The sequence below is a fragment of the Salvelinus alpinus genome, chromosome 16 (assembly GCF_045679555.1).
Source record: "Salvelinus alpinus chromosome 16, SLU_Salpinus.1, whole genome shotgun sequence".
NCBI lineage: Eukaryota > Metazoa > Chordata > Actinopteri > Salmoniformes > Salmonidae > Salvelinus > Salvelinus alpinus.
The window spans coordinates 43,222,074-43,244,573 of NC_092101.1; the positions used below are offsets into that span (position 1 = coordinate 43,222,074).

Here is a 22,500-nt window from a genome sequence, read left to right on the forward strand (position 1 = left end):
ACCACTAGGGGCAACGTGAGCACCTACTGCCATCTAGTAGAGAGATGTCTTCACCACTGACCACTAGTAGGATTGCGGCTTGCTAGGACGTTGTGGAGAGGGATGGCGGATGGGCATAGGCCACGAAGCTTTGCTCTGAGGGTGGCGTGTTCAATCCCAGTGGTACTCGTTTTTATTTTGGGGGGTCTTAACTCTTACCTTAACCGTTACCTTAACCTATTGGATAACTCTAATGCCTAACCCTAACCTTAACCACACTGCTAATGCTAATCCTTAACCTTAACCACACTGCTAACGCTAATGCCTAACCCTGACCTTAGCCACACTGCTAACGCTAATGCCTAACCCTGACCTTAACCACACTGCTAACGCTAATGCCTAACCCTAACCTTAACCACACTGCTAACACTAATGCCTAACCCTGACCTTAACCACACTGCTAACACTAATGCCTAACCCTGACCTTAGCCACACTGCTAACGCTAATGCCAAACCCTGACCGTAATCACACTGCTAATGCTAATGCCTAACCCTGACCTTAACCATACTGCTAACGCTAATGCCTAACCTTGACCTTAACCACGCTGCTAACGCTAATGCCTAACCCTGACCTTAACCACGCTGCTAACGCTAATGCCTAAACCTAACATTAACCACACTGCTAACGCTAATGCCTAACCGTGACCTTAAATTAAGACCAAAAAGCCTATTTTTGTTTGCATAAATGTTTACAATATAGCTAATTTTGAGTTTGCAGCTGGCCCATCTAGCATAAATTGCTCAGTTCTGCCTCCAGGACAATTTTATTTAACTAGGCAAGTCAGTTAAGAACAAATTCTTATTTACAATGACGGCCTAGGAACAGTGGGTTAACAGCCTTGTTCAAGGGCTTAACGACAGATGCTTACCTTTTCGGTTACTGGCCCAACGCTCTAACCACTAGGCAACCTGCCGACAAGACTTGTCCCAATAAATGTCAACCTGCATATCGCCCAGCTCTAGCAAACACACACACACACACACACACACACACACACACACACACACACACACACACACACACACACACACACACACACACACACACACACACACACACACACACACACACACACACACACACACACACACACACTCACACATAGACACGCACATGCACATAGACACACACACACACACACACACACACACACACACACACACACACACACACACACACACACACACACACACACACACACACACACACACACACACACACGCACATGCACATAGACACACACACACATAGACACACACACACATGCATAGACACAGTAGAAAAACGTACGTTTGTCTAGATGGAATTTGTATTTGTGGTCCTGGCAACTGGATTTTTTTGGAACACCATTATTTCTGTCTTACTGAGATTTACTGTCAGGGCCCTGGTCTGACAGAATCTGTGCAAAAGATCTAGGTGCTGCTGTAGGCAGCAGTTTCTCCCATTCTTCACTACAGATCCACTCAAGCTCTGTCAGGTTGGATGGGGAGCTTTGCTGCACAGCTATTTTCAGGTTTTTCCAAAGATGTTCGTTCGGGTTCAAGTCCGGGCTCTGGCTGGACCACTCAAGGACATTCAGAGACTTGTCCCAGAGCCACTCCTGCATTGTCTCGGCTGTGTGCTTAGGGTCGGTGTCCTGTTGGAAGGTGAACCTTCGCCCCAGTCTGAGGTCCTGAGCGCTCTGGAGCAGGTTTTCAATAAGGATCTCTCTGTACTTTGCTCCGTTCATCTTTGCCTCGATCCTGACTAGGCTCTGAGCTGAAAAACATCCCCACAGCATGATCCTGCCACCACCATGCTTCACCGTAGGGATGGTGGCAGGTTTCCTCCAGACATAACGCTTGGCATTCAGGCCAAAGAGTTCAATCTTGGTTTCATCAGACCAGAGAATCTTGTTTCTCATGGTCTGAGAGTTTTTAGGTGCTTTTTTGGCAAACTTCAAGCGGGCTGTCATGTGCCTTTTACTGAGGAGTGGCTTCCGTCTGACCACTCTACAATAAAGGCCTGATTGGTGGAGTGCTGCAGAGATGGTTGTCCTTCTGGAAGGTTCTCCCATGTCCACAGAGGAACTCTAGAGCTCTGTTAGAGTGACCATCGCGTTCTTAGTCACCTCCCTGACCAAGGCCCTTCTCCCCCGATTACTCAGTTTGGCCAGGAGGCCAGCTCTAGGAAGAGTCTTGGTGGTTCCAAACTTCTTCCATTTAAGAATGATGGACACCACTGTGGTCTTGGAGACCTTCAAAGCTGCAGACATGTTTTGGTACCCTTCCCCAGATCATTGTCTCGACACAATCCTGTCTCGGAGCTCATGGCTTGGTTTTTGCTCTGACATGCATTGTCAACTGTGGGACAGGTGTGTGCCTTTCTAAATCATGTCCAATCAATTGAATTTACCACAAATGGACTCCAATCAAGTTGAACAAGGTTAATCTATGGAAACAGGATGCACCTGAGCTCAATTCTGAATTTCATTGCAAAGGGTCTGAATACTTATGTAAATAATGTATTTTCGTTTTTTATGTTTAATACATTTGTTGAAATTCCTAAAAAACAGTTTTCACTTTGTCATTATGGAGTATAGTGTGTAGATTGCCGAGGATTAAAAAAAAATAATAATCCATTTTAGAATAAGGCTGTAACGTAACAAAATTTTCCGAATGCACTGTATATGTTGAAGAGGGTGGAGCTTAAGCTGCATCCTTGTGTCATCTCTCTCTCTCTCTCTCTCTCTCTCTCTCTCTCTCTCTCTCTCTCTCTCTCTCTCTCTCTCTCTCTCTCTCTCTCTCTCTCTCTCTCTCTCAATTCAATTCAATTCAATTCAATTGACTTTATTGACATGGCAAGTTATTATTACTTACATTGTCAAAGTATACATATCGAAAAATTTAAATAAAATATATATGTATATATATACACAAAATATATATATATTTATATATAAATAAATGGTGGGATTAACAGCAATAATAATAGTAGTAGTGGACATGGGATTACCATTAATAACAGCTACAACAACAATATTAATCAGAACAACAATACATTAAAGCAACAGTAGTAGACCAGTGTCAACATGACTGAGAAGACACATGACCTGGTACGAAAGACAAAACAAAACTAAGCTAAATGGGAAATATTATCAACATTACTTTGCATTTTTCACTGGCTGTCCCTCAGGCTGTGGCAGGAGGACACATATTTGGCTGCCAAAACTGCACATTTTGGCTTTTCACCCAATAAATATTTGAATTTTTCTTAATCTTTTATAGTTTCAAATTCTTTGTATTGAATTATAATTTTGGGAAAGAAATATGCTCTTAGGTCTGAGTATTTGTCACAGTGTAGTAGGAAATGCACTTCTGTCTCTACCTCTCCCCTGGAGCAGAGTGAGCACAGCCTGTCCTCTCTGGGCAGCCAGGTTTGTCTGTGACGACCGGTCTCTATAGCCAGACTGCTCACTGAGTCTGTACCTAGTCAATGTTTTCCTCAGTTTTCTATCAGTCACAGTGGTCAGATAGTCTGCCACCATGTACTGTCTGTTTAGAGCCAAATAGCATTGAAGTTTACTTTGATTTTTTGTGGTGTCTTTCCAATAGGTTATATATTTTTCTTTTTGTTTTGTGATGATTTGGTTGGGCCAGATTTTCTGAGGGCTGTCCCGAGGCTCTATGGGGTTGGTTTGGGTTGGTGAACTGAGCCTCAGAACCAGCTGGCTGAGGGGACTCTTCTCTGGTTTCATCTCTTGACATTGTAGAGCTGTGTGATGGAATGTTTTAGGGTCACTTGTTTTTAGATGGTTGTAAAATTTGATGGCTCTTTTTTCTATTCGAATGAGGAGGGGATATTGGCCCAATTCTGCCCTACATGCGTTATTTGGAGTTTTTCTTTGTACTTGCAATACAGTCTCGCAAAACTCTGCATGCAATACTTCAATTGGATGTTTGTCCCATTTAGTAAATTCATTATTAGACAGCGGACCCCATACTTCACTGCCATATAGAGCAATTGGTTCTATAACTGATTGAAAAATTTTGAGCCAGATTCTAATTGGAATTTCAATTTTGATGTTCCTTTTAATGGCATAGAATGCTCTTCTTGCTTTGTCTCTCAGCTCATTCACAGCCATGTGAAAGCTACCTGTGTTGCTGATATTTAGTCCTAGATATGTGTAGTTTTTGGTGTGTTCTAATAGAACTGTGTCCAAATAGAATTTATATTTGTCATCCTTATTTCCGGACCTTTTTTGGAATATCATTATATTTGTTTTTTTTAGGTTAACGGTCAGAGCCCAAGTCTGACAGAACCTGTGAAGATGATCTCTCTCTCTCTCTCTCTCTCTCTCTCTCTCTCTCTCCCTGTGGTTGCTCTAATTAAAGAGGCATTTGCTTTGCGGCCAGTCTACATTCCCCTTCATTCTGCTCTCTCTCCTCTACCTCAGGTCCTCTGCCCGTCTCTAGCACCCCTGTCATTGGTTAGAGGGGAACATGCAAGCCCGCTCCCCAATCGCCTCTCTCCTCTCCCCCTCTTCCGCCAGACTGGCGCTACCTGCTACCTGTGTGTTCTTGTGTGTGTCTATGCATTACCATAGACACACACACATAAGCATACACACACACATATACTTCAACACACACAAACTCACATCGAATGCACACAACCACAATCAAGCTCATATTGAATGCACATGCTGATTCCATAGACTGTAGAATCCCTTTTCATGGTTTTCCTGATGTCATCACTTGTGTCAGTAATCTGATGCTGGAGCTGGGTGTCTCTGTGGGCCTCCATTGATTACTGTAATGTATCATTTTAGCCCTGTGGATCAATAGCTAGTCAGGACCCCCATTCAGGCCAACCCCCCATCCATACACACACAACAGCAAATTCAATTAAACTCTCTGATACATATTCACCATTATCTTTAAAAATAAATTCAATGCACATGTTTACTTTCCAGGTTAGAATGTGTGTGTGTGTGTGTGTGTGTGTGTGTGTGTGTGTGTGTGTGTGTGTGTGTGTGTGTGTGTGTGTGTGTGTGTGTGTGTGTGTGTGTGTGTGTGTGTGTGTGTGTGTGTGTGTGTGTGTGTGTGTGTGTGTGTGTGTGTGTGTGTGTTGGTAGGAGTGTGTAACCAGATTGGAGTCCCTGTTGAGGTAAATGCTAGGTTATTTGGGAACATGAAGCCATTTTGATGGTGGACAGCAAGCGGGTGGGCCTATCTATCAGAGTTGATGAATGGGGTTGAGATGGAAAGAGGCAGGAGGGAGGGAGGGAGGTGGAGAGATGGAAGGGAGGATGGAGGTAGAGGAATCGGAGGGGGGGGGGGTCTCGGCTGGATGTCTACCCAGGGAACCAGGCTATAGACAGGTTCACATGATAAAGAGCACTTATTGAAATGGAGAACCAGTGTGGTGGGTAGAGGGAGAGAGAGATCAGACCAGTCTGGTGGGTAGAGGGAGAGAGAGATCAGGCCAGTCTGGTGGGTAGAGGGAGAGACAGATCAGGCCAGTCTGGTGGGTAGAGGGAGAGAGAGATCAGGCCAGTCTGGTGGGTAGAGGGAGAGAGAGATCAGGCCAGTCTGGTGGGTAGAGGGAGAGAGAGATCAGGCCAGTCTGGTGGGTAGAGGGAGAGAGAGATCAGGCCAGTCTGGTGGGTAGAGGGAGAGAGAGATCAGGCCAGTGGACGGAGGAGAGGAAACAGAGGGAAGAGAGAGGTACAGTGTTAGCAATTAGTCAGGGAGATACAGAGTAGGCCTTCACAGTAGAAGTACAGTACCCAATAACATTCACTGTTTTTCAGTTCCCCCACAGTATTACTTGATAAACACAGATAAAACACAGTAAAACCTTCATGACAACATGTCAGTACACAGTCATTATCACTAGTAGTACTTTGGGGACATCATCACTGTAGCATGGCTGCCCATTATCCTGTCAGAAACATGTTAACACACCACTGTCATTCATGGCCATCTGTGCAGACTGCGTGGCCAAAGAGCTCTATTTTCATGTCGTCCAACAAATGTAAACGCCTGGAGTTTGCTAAACGGCGTTGGCACTTGGATTGGAACCGGTGCTTTGGACAGAAGACATAATAGAGCTGTGCAGTGAGTAATGGGAACAAACTGTTCTGTCCTCTTCTCTTGTCTTCTTTTAACCATGAATAATAGATGCTCCACTCCACGGTGCTGTCTGTCCGTCCGTCCGTCCGCCCGTCTGGCTGGCTGGCTGGCTGTCCGTCCGTCCGTCCGTCCGTCCGTCCGTCTGTCACCTCTTCACACACTGGCCTACCTACCCCCCACCCACCACTGTGTGTGTGTGTGTGTGTGTGTGTGTGTGTGTGTGTGTGTGTGTGTGTGTGTGTGTGTGTGTGTGTGTGTGTGTGTGTGTGTGTGTGTGTGTGTGTGTGTGTGTGTGTGTGTGTGTGTGTGTGTCATTTAATATAAGAAATATTCACAGGACAGCTTGATTCCAATGGCCTGTGGACCTCTTCACCACAATATATTACTAGATCATTAGATTATATTAAATTCATTTTTTGCTCAGGTTATTATGGAAATATAAGTGTTTTAATGACATCAAACTGTTTATACTACTGTATCTGTGCAGTGTCCAGTCAGACTTGCATTCACATGCCCCCTAGTGCGACCTTAGGCTTACTGCAGGCCAGGACTGCTGCTAGAGACAAAGCAGAGACAAAATCACCAGCAGCACTACTCTCCACATAGAGATAATTGAGGGAAATAGATAAATTAGCAAGCACAGATATCCACATGTATAGCATATGTACACAACCTACATTGAAGCACATATACATCGTGCATTTCATCATACCTCAAACATGCGTTTCTTGATATGCAGTGGGGTCTGAAATTATTGACACCCTTGATAAAAATCAGCAAAAATGACTGTATAAAGTAAATCATTAAAATACTGAGCTATATTGTATGCTCAACATTTTTGGGGGAAATTACATTATTTTATACGAATACAATTGCTTAGATAAAGAGATTTTGTTTAACAATAATAGAAAATATATATATATATCAACAATGTCGCTCTTGCTGCTGGTGATTCTCTGATCCACCTCTACGCAGACGACACCATTCTGTATACCTCTGGCCCTTCTTTGGACACTGTGTTAACAAACCTCCAAATGAGCTTTAATGCCATACAACTCTCCTTCCGTGGCTTCCAACTGCCCTTAAACGCTAGTAAAACTAAATACATGCTTTCCAACCGTTCGCTGCCCGCACCCGCCCGCCCGACTAGCATCACTACTCTGGACGGTTCTGACCTAGAATACGTGGACAACTACAAATACCTAGGTGTCTGGCTAGACCGTAAACTCTCCTTCCAGACTCATATCAAACATCTCCAATCCAAAATCAAATCTAGAATCGGCTTTCTATTTCGCAACAAAGCCATCTTCACTCACGCCGCCAAACTTACCCTAGTAAAACTGACTATCCTACCGATCCTTGACTTCGGCGATGACATCTACAAAATAGTTTCCAATACTCTACATGGCAAATTGGATGTAGTCTATCACAGTGCCATCCATTTTATTACCAAAGCCCCATACACCACCCACCACTGCGACCTGTATGCTCTAGTCGGCTGGCCCTCGCTACATATTCGTTGCCAGACCCATTGGCTTCAGGTCATCTATAAATAAGCTCTGCCTTATCTCAGCTCACTGGTCACCATAACAACACCCACCTGTAGCACGCGCTCCAGCAGGTATATCTCACTGGTCATCCCCAAAGCCAACACATCCTTTGGCCGCCGTTCCTTCCAGTTCTCTGCTGCCAGTGACTGGAACGAATTGCAAAAATCGCTGAAGCTGGAGACTTACATTTCCCTCACTAACTTTAAACATCAGCTATCTGAGCAGCTAACCGATCGCTGCAGCTGTACATAGTCCATCTGTAAATAGCCCACCCAATCTACCTACCTCATCCCCATATTGTTTTTATTTACTTTGCTGCTGTTTTGCACACCAGTATCATTACTTACACACCATCATCTGCTCATCATCATCTGCTCATCTATCACTCTAGTGTTACTTTCCTACTACAGCCTATTTATTGCCTTACCTCCTCACGCCATTTGCAAACACTGTATATATACTTTTTTATATTGTGTTATTGACTGTACGCTTGTTTATTCCATGTGTAACTCTGTGTTGTTGTTTCTGTCGCACTGCTTTGCTGCTCTATACTGTTCTACTCTGCTCTATACTGTACTACTCTGGTCTGCTCTATACTGTAGTACTGTGCTCTATACTGTAGTACTCTACTCTGCTCTATACTGTAGTACTCTGGTCTGCTCTATACTGTAGTACTCTGCTCTATACTGTAGTACTCTACTCTGCTCTATACTGTAGTACTCTGCTCTGCTCTATACTATGCTACTCTGCTCTATACTGTTCTACTCTGCTCTATACTGTAGTACTCTGCTCTATACTGTAGTACTCTGCTCTGCTCTATACTATGCTACTCTGCTCTATACTGTTCTACTCTGCTCTATACTGTAGTACTCTGCTCTATACTGTAGTACTCTGCTCTGCTCTATAATGTAGTACTCTGCTCTATACTGTAGTACTCTGCTCTGCTCTATACTGTAGTACTCTGGTCTGATCTATACTACTGCGCTCCATGTCACAGTAGGCTGTACTACTGCGCTCCATGTCACAGTAGGCTGTACTACTGCGCTCCATGTTACAGTAGGCTGTACTACTGCGCTCCATGTTACAGTAGGCTGTACTACTGCGCTCCATGTTACAGTAGGCTGTACTACTGCACTCCACATTACAGTAGGCTGTACTACTGCGCTCCATGTTACAGTAGGATGTACTACTGCGCTCCATGTTACAGTAGGCTGTACTACTGCGCTCCATGTTACAGTAGGCAGTTCTACTGCGCTCCATGTTACAGTAGGCTGTACTACTGCGCTCCATGTTACAGTAGGCTGTACTACTCCTCACCTCTGTTTTCATGCGCTGCTGCCTGACTGCATTTCCTACAAAGGTTCTGGGGACCATGTGCATTTCTATTGGTTTGGGATTGTCTCTATTGTTGAGCTCCTGATATCCATATAGCTGGAGATGGTATATAGCCTATTCCAGGGACTGTTGTGCGTTTCTACAGTCACACACCTCCAATCTGATATGGGCTTTTATTGTATTATGTGCCAAGTGTTTTGTTATGTTTACAATTTTGTCATATTGCTTGTGTGTGTGGGTGCATGCATGCGTGTTTGTGTGTGCGTGTGTGTGTGTGATTGAGGCAGAGACCTGAGATAAAGAGAGAGAGAAGGAAAGGAAAGAAAGACAGAGAGCTGAGATAAAGAGAGAGAGAAGGAAAGGAAAGAAAGACAGAGAGCTGAGATAAAGAGAGAGAGAAGGAAAGGAAAGAAAGACAGAGAGCTGAGATAAAGAGAGAGAGAAGGAAAGGAAAGAAAGACAGAGAGCTGAGATAAAGAGAGAGAGAAGGAAAGGAAAGAAAGACAGAGAGCTGAGATAAAGAGAGAGAGAAGGAAAGGAAAGAAAGACAGAGAGCTGAGATAAAGAGAGAGAGAAGGAAAGGAAAGAAAGACAGAGAGCTGAGATAAAGAGAGAGAGAAGGAAAGGAAAGAAAGACAGAGAGCTGAGATAAAGAGAGAGAGAAGGAAAGGAAAGAAAGACAGAGAGCTGAGATAAAGAGAGAGAGAAGGAAAGGAAAGAAAGACAGAGAGCTGAGATAAAGAGAGAGAGAAGGAAAGGAAAGAAAGACAGAGAGCTGAGGTAAAGAGAGAGAGAAGGAAAGGAAAGAAAGACAGAGAGCTGAGATAAAGAGAGAGAGAAGGAAAGGAAAGAAAGACAGAGAGCTGAGATAAAGAGAGAGAGAAGGAAAGGAAAGAAAGACAGAGAGCTGAGATAAAGAGAGAGAGAAGGAAAGGAAAGAAAGACAGAGAGCTGAGATAAAGAGAGAGAGAAGGAAAGGAAAGAAAGACAGAGAGCTGAGATAAAGAGAGAGAGAAGGAAAGGAAAGAAAGACAGAGAGCAAGAGGTAAATTAATATTCTGTTCCATGTCTCTCGGCTGTTTGCTCATTCCTGCTCTGTGCGCTGAGAGTCCCGTTGGCGCGGCTCACAGGATGTGGAGAAATTAAATACGCAGCCTGTCACTGGAATACCAATTTTATCCCCTTTACGTGTGTGTGTGTGTGTGTGTGTGTGTGTGTGTGTGTGTGTGTGTGTGTGTGTGTGTGTGTGTGTGTGTGTGTGTGTGTGTGTGTGTGTGTGTGTGTGTGTGTGTGTGTGTGTGTGTGTGTGTGTGTGTGTGTGTGTGTCTGTGTGTGTGGCAATGGTCGTCAAAATTGCTAAAAGGTAAGAAATACAGTTCTGTTAAATGTACCAGCTGAGTAATGGAGGATACTGAACTCTTTTTGAATTAAAAAATGACATCAAATATTGACTGTATTATAGTACATAAACAATAGTATAATGAGAGACTTCAGCTATTCAATTGAACGTGAAATATCATATTCTAGGGATGGCCATTTGAGATCATTGTTAACTGCCTGTCAACTTGGCTTTTCCACAAAGTGCAACATTACTTATTCATGATTGATGTAATCTAGAATATTAAACACAAGGTGGAAAGGTTTTGTGTCAAAATAGCAGCCACTTGATGTGAACATCAACATACAGTGCATTCGGAAAGGATTCACACCGCTTCCATTTTTCCAGATTTTGTTACATTACAGCCTTATTGTAAAATGGATTAAATAAATACAAAATCTCATACATTTACACACAATACCCTATAAAGCGAAGACAGTTTAAAAAAAAAACATTTTTGCAAATCTATTCAAACTATAAAACAGAAATACCTTATTTACATAAGTATTCAGACTCTTTGCTATGAGACTCGAAATTGAGTTCTGGTGCATCCTGTTTCCATTGATCATCCTTGAGATGTTTCTACAACTTGATTGGAGTCCACCTGTGGTAAATTCAATTGATTGGAGATGATTTGGTAAGGCACACACCTGTCTACATAAGGTCCCACAGTTGACAGTGCATGTCAGAGCAAAAACCAAGTCATGAGGTCGAAGGACTTGCCCATAGAGCTCAGAGACAGGATTGAGTCAAGGCACAGATCTGGGGAAGGGTACCAAAAAATATCTGCGTTATTGAAAGTCCTCAAGAACACAGTGTCCTCCATTATTCTTAAATGGAAGAAGTTTGGAACCACCGGCCGCCCGGCCAAACTGAGCAATCGGGGGAGAAGGACTGTGGTCAGGGAGGTGACCAAGAACCCGATGATCACTCTGACAGAGCTCCAGAGTTCCTCTGTGGAGAGGGGAGATCCTTCCAGAAGGACAATTGTCTCTGTAGCACTTCACCAATCAGGCCTTTATGGTAGAGCGGCCAGACGTAAGCCACTCCTCAGTTTTGGGGGCGGCAGGTAGCCTAGTGGCCAGTAACCGAAAGGTTGCTGGATCGAATCCCCGAGCTGACAAGGTACAAATCTGTCGTTCTGTCCCTGAACAAGGCAGTTAACCCACTGTTCCCCTGTAGGCCGTCAATGTAAATAAGAATTTGTTCTTTACTGACTTGCCTAGTTAAATAAAGGTTAAATTAAAAAAGTTAAGGCACATGACAGCCCACTTGGAGTTTGCAAAAAGGCCCCTAAAGGTATCTCAGACCATGAAAAACAAGATTCTCTGGTCTGATGAAACCAAGCGTCACCAGGAAACCTGGCACCACTCATCACCTGGCAAATACCATCCCTACGGTGAAGCATGGTGGTGGCAGCATCATACTGTGGGGAAGTTTTTCAGTGGCAGGGACTGGGAGACTAGTCAGGATCGAGGCCAAGATGAACGGAGCGTGTACATTGATGATATATATTTATATTTTTTATCCATTTTAGAATAAGGCTGTAACGTAACAAAATGTGGAAAAAGTCAAGGGGTCTGAATACTTTCCGAATGCACTGTATATCACTCTAAGGCATATTTATTTGACATTAGACATGTAGATTTTTTGTGTCTGCTTTCTTTTCTGAGTGGTGACTTTGTTAACATTATCATCTAATCAAACGTCAAAAATGGTGTATCCGACGAAGGGGAATAATAACTGGAAATAGGCCATTTTCTCTTCTCTCGTTTAATACCCATCGATATATCTTTTATAAACATGAGTTAAAACCTTTTTGCCCAATTTCCAATGATACCCTCGTCATTTTGAGAGATAATGTGTGTGTGTGTGTGTGTGTGTGTGTGTGTGTGTGTGTGTGTGTGTGTGTGTGTGTGTGTGTGTGTGTGTGTGTGTGTGTGTGTGTGTGTGTGTGTGTCTGCTCCTTTGTATCAGAGAGAGTGCTTCCATTACTCTGGTGTGGCAGCAGCTTATTCATCTACAATACCTGTCCAGCTGTGGATCTCCTCTTCTTTAACCTCTACAATACCTGTCCAGCTGTGGATCTCCTCTTCTTTAACCTCTACAATACCTGTCCAGCTGTGGATCTCCTCTTCTTTAACATCTACAATACCTGTCCAGCTGTGGATCTCCTCTTCTTTAACATCTACAATACCTGTCCAGCTGTGGATCTCCTCTTCTTTAACCTCTACAATACCTGTCCAGCTGTGGATCTCCTCTTCTTTAACCTCTACAATACCTGTCCAGCTGTGGATCTCCTCTTCTTTAACCTCTACAATACCTGTCCAGCTGTGGATCTCCTCTTCTTTAACCTCTACAATACCTGTTCAGCTGTGGATCTCCTCTTCTTTAACATCTACAATACCTGTCCAGCTGTGGATCTCCTCTTCTTTAACCTCTACAATACCTGTCCAGCTGTGGATCTCCTCTTCTTTAACCTCTACAATACCTGTCCAGCTGTGGATCTCCTCTTCTTTAACCTCTACAATACCTGTCCAGCTGTGGATCTCCTCTTCTTTAACCTCTACAATACCTGTCCAGCTGTGGATCTTCTCTTCTTTAACATCTACAATACCTGTCCAGCTGTGGATCGCCTCTTCTTTAACCTCTACAATACCTGTTCAGCTGTGGATCTCCTCTTCTTTAACCTCTACAATACCTGTCCAGCTGTGGATCTCCTCTTCTTTAACCTCTACAATACCTGTCCAGCTGTGGATCTCCTCTTCTTTAACCTCTACAATACCTGTCCAGCTGTGGATCTCCTCTTCTTTAATCTCTACAATACCTGTTCAGCTGTGGATCTCCTCTTCTTTAACCTCTACAATACCTGTTCAGCTGTGGATCTCCTCTTCTTTAACCTCTACAATACCTGCCACACATTAGCACAGCTGGATAGCTGGATATGCTAATCCATAATTGGGATGCTTCTTTCTTTCTGTCTTTTGTCTTCTAATTGATTTCCAAAAGTGGGAATTTCACAGCTGCTCTCAGTTCTACTTGGCTTCTCCTATATGAATCCCAGATGTTGTTTAACTACCCTTTAACTGCTAGTTGCGTATACCGGGTAGGCACACTTATTCTACGTTATCTTTTATTCAATCAAACTGTCTGGTTCCTGGCCATGAATCAGCTTGTCTGATTGAGGCATGGGTCTGGCCATCACTTCTCAGGCTGAGATAGCAGCTAGCTATGTTATTAGCAAATACATCTATAAGGCCCCCCACCTCCAAATGAACACCAACAAACAAACAGCCACTTTATTCTGGTGGGCTGGTGAAACCATGGCAGCAGATGTGGTTAGCCCCAGTGTATTGAAGAAACAAGCATAGGTTTTAATTTGACTATGCGTGTGTGTGATACCAAACAGTTGTGTACGTTTGTCTGGAGGGAGAGAGGGAGGAAGAGAAAGGAGGCCATTTATTCCTAAATGTGTCCAGGATTTAGGAAGGCGTAATCAAGCAAGGTGGTGGGTGGGTAGGTGGAATGTGGGAATGTTTTAGTATTTGTGACCGACCGCCTCGATTCGTTCTTATGTAGCAAAATTTGAAATTGTGTTTTTTATATTGGATAAAAGTAGAGACACAGAGCTAGAAAATTGTATTTCATACACTGCAGTTGAGGAAAAATGGGAAAGTCATTCTGCTTTGAAAGTTGATAAACTTGTAGCCCCACTTTTGAGAAAATGGCCCTTGAATGTTTTGGTACACCTACTGGAGAGCTCTTCTTTGCCTACACCCATTCAGCATCGTCACACCCTCTTAAGCCTTAGCCCCACCCATCTCTTTAAGGATTCACATGTTAAGTCATGTGGTAAACACATGCTATATCAATTAAAATGTTATTTGTCACATGCACAGGATACAGAGGTGTAAACGATACAGTGAAGTGGTTACTTGCATTGAAGCAATATCAAAAACAGACAGTGTCCCGATAAGAATATTTTATAATTATTAGATGACGCTTACCCAACACACTTGTCTAAATTGATGGGTCATGTGAAGGAAATGCTATAACCATCCCCCCAGCCACATCTAGCTGTGGATGGGCCACTATTGTCTAGACATGTTCATGAAACACAATAGATGGCCGTAATAACCAGACACACCTGGTGAACTTGATGGGTCATGTAATAATCCGGCCGAAGTGGAGTCTTTGTTTGGACATGTAGCTAGCTAGCTAAACAATGAACCGGCATAATTCCAACTCATACTACTACCAATACAAACAAGAGAGAGAGCTGTAGCTGTCACAGCTGTAGTATGAATTTACAGGGAGATAAATCTAACAAACTAGGTTCGATGTTAGCTAGCTATCATCAGGGTATAACTAGCAATGCAAATGGTAACTGATTCGAATAATATTACTACACAGATCATACATGTAACGTTAGCTATCGAGCCAGCTAGCTAACCTTTGCTAACTAATAGTATGCTTAAACATGCAATAAAAACAACTAAAAACAACTTACTGACAAAATTAAAAACGTATATCTGAAAATGTAGCTGGACTCTTACCCATATACATTGAAGAACGCTTCATGGCAGACTGGAACCGTTTTGTTTGTAGCTACATCTTGTTTGGCCAGCGTTGTGTCACTCCAGTTCACACTGACTGTGGCGTGTGCAGAAAGTAGCCCATCACTTTTACCAACTGATCTGTCGATAGCGCCTGCTAAATTCAGGGTACCAATGTTGAAAACCAGCTACCGCACGGCAAGAGGTACCGGAGCGCCAAGTCTAGGACCAAAAGGCTCCTTAACAGCTTCTACCCACAAGCCATAAGACTGCTGAACAATTCATCAAAAGGCCACCGGACTATTTACATTGACCCCCCCATTTGTTTTGAACACTGCTGCTACTCGCTGTTTATTATCTATGCATAGTCACTTCACCCCTACCTACATGTACAAATGACCTCAACGAACCTGTACCCCCACACATTGACTCGGTACTGGTACCCCCTGTAAATAGCCTCGTTATTGTTATTTTATTGTGTTACTTTTTATTATTTTTTACTTTTGTTTATTTGGTAAATATTTTCTTAACTCTTCTTGAACTGCACTGTTGGTTAAGGGCTTGTAAGTAAGCATTTCACAGTAAGGTCTACATTTGTATTCGGCACATGTGACAAATAAAGTTTGATTTGATTTGTTGAGAAAAGTAGCAAAACTTTTGTAGTTCTTGATGGCTAACGTTATATCTTTCAAAAAACACATACTGAACAGCTCACGTCATAGATAGAAGCATTCTACATGGCAGACCAATCCAAACTCATCTCCCGCCATGTCCAGCCCATCCATTATCTCAGCCAATCATGGCTAGCGAGAAGGTTTCTGGCTTTTTCCGTGACTAAACCAACTAGGCTTGTAATTTAACTATTTTATTTGTATTTGTGGATGGAATACAAGTGTGTTATTAAGGCGCATGAAATTTCACATGTCCCAGAAGGCATTTCTGCCAAAAAACGCATTTTGATCAACAACAACAAAAAAGTAATGACCTACACTACCGGTCAAAAGTTTTAGAACACCTACTCGTTTTCCTATATTTTTACTACATTGCAGAATAGTAGTGAAGACATCAACACTATAAAATAACACATATGGAATAATGTAGTAACTCAAAAAGTGTTAAACAAATCAAAATATATTTTATATTTCAGATTCTTCAAATTGCCACCCTTTGCCTTGATGACAGCTTTGTACACTCTTGGAATTCTCTCAACCAGCTTCATGTGGTAGTCACCTGGAATGCATTTCAATTAACAGGTGTGCCTTCTTTAAAGTTAATTTGTGGAATTTCTTTCCTTCTTTATGCGTTTGAGCCAATCAGTGGTGTTGTGACAAGGTAGGGGTGGTATACAGAAGATAGCCCTATTTTGTAAAAGACCAAGTCCATATTATGGCAAGAACAGCTCAAATAAGCAAAGAGAAACGACAGTCCATCATTACTTAAAGACATGAAGGTCAGTCAATGTGGAAAATGTCAAGAGCTATGAAAGTTTCTTCAAGCATAGTCGCAAAAACCATCAAGCGCTATGATGAAACTAGCTCTCATGAGGACCGCCACAGGAATGGAAGACCCAGAGTTACCTCTGCTGCAGAGGATACGTTCATTAGAGTTTTGAGCCTCAGAAATTGCAGCCCAAATAAATGCTTCACAGAGTTCAAGTAACAGACACATCTCAACATCAACTGTTCAGAGGAGACTGTGTGAATCAGGCATTCATGGTCGAATTGCTGCAAAGAAACCACTACTAAAGGACACCAATAAGAAGAGACTTGCTTGGGCCAAGAAACTCAAGCAATTGACATTAGATCGGTGGAAATTTGTCCTTTGGTTGAAAAATATCATATTTTTGATTCCAACCGCTGTGTCTTTGTGAGACGCGTGTGGGTGAACGGATGATCTCCGCATGTGTATTTCCCACCGTTAAGCATGGAGGAGGAGGTGTGATGGTGTGGGGGTGCTTTACTGGTGACACTGTCTATGATTTATTTAGAATTCAAGGCACACTTAACCAGCATGCCTACCGCAGCATTTGGCAGCGATACACCATCCCATCTGGTTTGGGCTTAGTGGGACTATCATTTGTTTTTCAACAGGACAATGACCCAACACACATCCAGGCTGTGTAATGGCTATTTTACCAAGAAGGAGAGTGATGGAGTGCTGCATCAGATGACCTGGCCTCCACAATCCCCCGACCTCAACTAAATTGAGATGGTTTGGGATGAGTCGGTCCGCAGAGTGAAGGCAAAGCAGCCAACAAGTGTAATTTGTTTAACACTTTTCTGGTTACTACATGATTCCGTTCGTGTTACTTCATAGTTTTGAAATAGAAAGATTTAGAAAAACCCTTGAATGAGTAGGTGTTCTAAAACCTTTGACCGGTAGTGTATATAACCACCCAGCTGACCACCCAGCTGACCACCTGTCACAAATACACCCCCCCCTCTCTCTCTCTCTCTCTCTCTCATATACTCCAATGATGCAATGACTCCTATGCTAATGCCATGTACCTACACTAATGGTATCTCCTATGGGGACAGCTGAAAAGGTTCTGCACCTGTTTTTCTAATAGTGAATGCTAATGTAAGGCAGCATTCCTACAACCCTTTAACTCTTGATGATAATGGCAACAGATTCCCCTGAGCGTGTGTAGAAAGCATATAGGGTGTGTGTGGCATTTAACAAGGTCTTTACCCTTGTGTGTGTGTGTGTGTGTGTGTGTGTGTGTGTGTGTGTGTGTGTGTGTGTGTGTGTGTGTGTGTGTGTGTGTGTGTGTGTGTGTGTGTGTGTGTGTGTGTGTGTTGTGTGTGTGTGGTGTGTGTGTGTGTGTGTGTGTGTGTGTGTGTGTGTGTGTGTGTGTGTGTGTGTGTGTGTGTGTGTGTGTGTGGATAGTGCATTTGTCACACGGAGCAGAAGAGCGGAATTTAAATGATGCTCCTGAAAGAAACAGAGATGCACAGAGGCAGTGCAGGTCAAACACTTATGCATGCACATCCACATCTCTCTCTCTCTTTATTTTCTCTTTCTCTCTTTATTTTCTCTCTCTCTCTCTCTCTCTCTCTCTCTCTCTCTCTCTCTCTCTCTCTCTCTCTCTCTCTCTCTCTCTCTCTCTCTCTCTCTCTCTTTCACACACACACATTCATGGTTGGGTCTGTAGTTGAGTGTGGATCAGTAAGGGAAGCACTAAGGGAATGTGGTTGACTTCTCTTATTTCTCTTGATTTACGCATGTGTGCATTGTCTATGTGTGTAACATCTCTGATCAATGTTCTCTCTCTCTCTCTCTCTCTCTCTCTCTCTCTCTCTCTCTCTCTCTCTCTCTCTCTCTCTCTCTCTCTCTCTCTCTCTCTCTCTCTCTCTCTCTCTCTCTCTCTCTCTCTCTCTCTCTCTCTCTCTCTCTCTCTCTCTCTCTCTCTCTCTCTCTCTCTCTCTCTTCCTCTCTTCATCTCTTTCTTTCTCTCTCTCTCTCTCTCTCTCTCTCTCTCTCTCTCTCTCTCTCTCTCTCTCTCTCTCTCTCTCTCTCTCTCTCTCTCTCTCTCTCTCTCTCTCTCTCTCTTCCTCTCTCTCTCTCTGTCTCTCGCTCAGGTGGGGGGCCAAGGGAGGCCCCAGAGGTGTGTACTCTGCCTGACCAGGTTCCTGTGGCGCTACACAGGCTGATAGAAGCTCTGGAGAGACAAGGTAAACACTTCCATAACTTAGAGGAAATATCATGTTGGTAATTTATATTGTACACATTCTGGAATTACCACACCACGCTATTTCAGTAATTTCTCTCCCCTGCTCGTCTAGGGTTGGAGAGTGAGCCTCTGTACCGGACCACCCCAGCCTCCACCGGACCCCCAGAACTGAGACAGGCTCTAGACACAGGTACACAAACCCTACACAACCCTACATAACACAGGTACACAAACCCTACACAACCCTACATAACACAGGTACATAAACCCTACTTAACCGTATATAAGAGAGGTACATAATCCCTATATAACCCTACATAACACAGGTACATCATCCCTATGTAACCCTACATAACACAGGTACATAAACCCTACATAACCCTACATAACACAGGTACATACACCGTATATAACCCTACATAACACAGGTACATAAACCCTACAAAATCCTTCATAAAACAGGCACATATACCCTACATAACACAGGTACATACACCCTATATAACTCTGCATAACAAGGTACATAAACCCTACATAACACAGGTACACAAACCCTATATAACTCTGCATAACACAGGTACATAACCCCTATATAACTCTGCATAACACAGGTACATAAACCCTATATACCTCTGCATAACAAGGTACATAAACCCTACATAACACAGGTACACAAACCCTATATAACTCTGCATAACACAGGTACATAAACCCTATATAACTCTGCATAACACAGGTACATAAACCCTATATAACTCTGCATAACACAGGTACATAAACCCTATATAACTCTGCATAACAAGGTACATAAACCCTACATAACACAGGTACATAAACCCTATATAACCCTGCATAAAACAGGTACATAAACCCTATATAACCCTACATAAAACAGGTACATAAACCCTATATAACCCTGCATAACACAGGTACATAAACCCTATATAACCCTGCATAAAACAGGTACATAAACCCTATATAACCCAACATAAAACAGGTACATAAACCCTATATAACCCTGCATAAAACAGGTACATAAACCCTATATAACCCAACATAAAACAGGTACATACACCCTATATAACCCTGCATAAAACAGGTACATAAACCCTATATAACCCAACATAAAACAGGTACATAAACCCTATATAACCCTGCATAAAACAGGTACATAAACCCTATATAACCCTACATAAAACAGGTACATAAACCCTATATAACCCTGCATAAAACAGGTACATAAACCCTATATAACCCAACATAAAACAGGTACATAAACCCTATATAACCCTGCATAAAACAGGTACATAAACCCTATATAACCCTACATAAAACAGGTACATAAACCCTATATAACCCTGCATAAAACAGGTACATAAACCCTATATAACCCTGCATAAAACAGGTACATAAACCCTATATAACCCTACATAAAACAGGTACATAAACCCTATATAACCTTACATAACACAGGTACATCGTCGCTATATAACCCTGCATAACACAGGTACATAAACCCTATATAACCCTACATAAAACAGGTACATAAACCCTATATAACCCTACATAAAACAGGTACATAAACCCTATATAACCTTACATAACACAGGTACATCGTCCCTATATAACCCTGCATAACACAGGTACATAAACCCTATATAACCCTACATAAAACAGGTACATAAACCCTATATAACCCTACATAAACCAGGTACATAAACCCTATATAACCCTACATAACACAGGTACATAAACCCTATATAACCCTACATAAAACAGGTACATAAACCCTATATAACCCTACATAACACAGGTACATAAACCCTATATAACCCTACATAAAACAGGTACATAAACCCTATATAACCCTACATAACACAGGTACATAAACCCTATATAACCCTACATAAAACAGGTACATAAACCCTATATAACCCTACATAAAACAGGTACGTTGTCACGTTCGTTGTATGGATGAGACCAAGGCGCAGCGTGAGATGAATACATCTTCTCATTTAATGAAACGAAGAACACTTAAACAAACTTACAAAACAACAAAACGAACGTGAAGCTATATATGAAAAGTGCAGACACAGGCAACTAACACATAGACAATCACCCACGAAATGCTCAAGGAATATGGCTGCCTAAATATGGTTCCCAATCAGAGACAACGATAAACAGCTGCCTCTAATTGAGAACCAATCTAGGCAACCATAGACATATAACTACCTAGACTAGTCAAAACCCCATAGACATACAAACACCCCTAGACAAGACAAAACTAAACAAACCACCCCTTGTCACACCCTGACCTAACCAAAATAATAAAGAAAACAAATAATACTAACGGTCAGGGCGTGACATACATAAACCCTAACCCTGCATAACACAGGTACATAAACCCTATATAACCCTGCATAACACAGGTACATTATCCCTATATAACCCTACATAACACAGGTACATTATCCCTATATAACCCTACATACCACAGGTACATTAACCCTATATAACCCTACATAACACAGGTACATAAACCCTATATAACCCTGCATAACACAGGTACATTATCCCTATATAACCCTACATAACACAGGTACATTAACCCTATATAACCCTACATAACACAGGTACATTAACCCTATATAACGCTACATAACACAGGTACATAAGCCCAATATAACCCTACATAAAACAGGTACATAAACCCTATATAACCCTATAAAACAGGCACATAAACCCTATATAACTGTGCATAACACAGGTACATAAACCCTATATAACTCTACATAAAACAGGTACATAAACCCTATATAACCTTACATAACACAGGTACATCGTCCTTATATAACCTTACATAACACAGGTACATCGTCCCTATATAACCTTACATAACACAGGTACATCGTCCCTATATAACCTTACATAACACAGGTACATCGTCCCTATATAACCCTACATAAACACAGGTACATCGTCCCTATATAACCTTACATAACACAGGTACATCGTCCCTATATAACCCTACATAACACAGGTACATCGTCCCTATATAACCTTACATAACACAGGTACATCATCCCTATATAACCTTACATAACACAGGTACATCGTCCCTATATAACCTTACATAACACAGGTACATCGTCCCTATATAACTTTACATAACACAGGTACATCGTCCCTATATAACCCTACATAACACAGGTACATCGTCCCTATATAACCTTACATAACACAGGTACATCGTCCCTATATAACCTTACATAACACAGGTACATCGTCCCTATATAACCCTACATAACACAGGTACATCGTCCCTATATAACCTTACATAACACAGGTACATCGTCCCTATATAACCCTACATAACACAGGTACATCGTCCCTATATAACCCTACATAACACAGGTACATCGTCCCTATATAACCCTACATAACACAGGTACATCGTCCCTATATAACCCTACATAACACAGGTACATCGTCCCTATATAACCCTACATAACACAGGTACATCGTCCCTATATAACCCTACATAACACAGGTACATCGTCCCTATATAACCCTACATAACACAGGTACATCGTCCCTATATAACCCTACATAACACAGGTACATCGTCCCTATATAACCCTACATAACACAGGTACATCGTCCCTATATAACCCTACATAACACAGGTACATCGTCCCTATATAACCCTACATAACACAGCTCTGGAAACAGGTACATGAACCCTGTGTTCATACTGTCTGTGCAACTCCAATCTGAACAGTGTTTTATCATGTCAGGACACAACTCCAATCTGAACAGTGTTTTATCATGTCAGGACACAACTCCAATCTG

General features: G+C 42.3%; 1 protein-coding gene across 2 annotated transcripts in view; it reads left to right on the plus strand.

Annotated features, from left to right (window-relative positions):
• Positions 1 to 22,500, plus strand: part of LOC139541550 (phosphatidylinositol 3-kinase regulatory subunit gamma-like) — a 373,575-nt gene that overhangs the window by 102,499 nt on the left and 248,576 nt on the right. For both annotated transcript variants that reach the window (XM_071346320.1, XM_071346321.1), the window contains exons 3-4: positions 18,557 to 18,649; positions 18,761 to 18,838. In XM_071346320.1, coding sequence (XP_071202421.1) covers positions 18,557 to 18,649; positions 18,761 to 18,838 — 171 coding nt within the window. The remainder of the gene's footprint in view (positions 1 to 18,556; positions 18,650 to 18,760; positions 18,839 to 22,500) is intronic.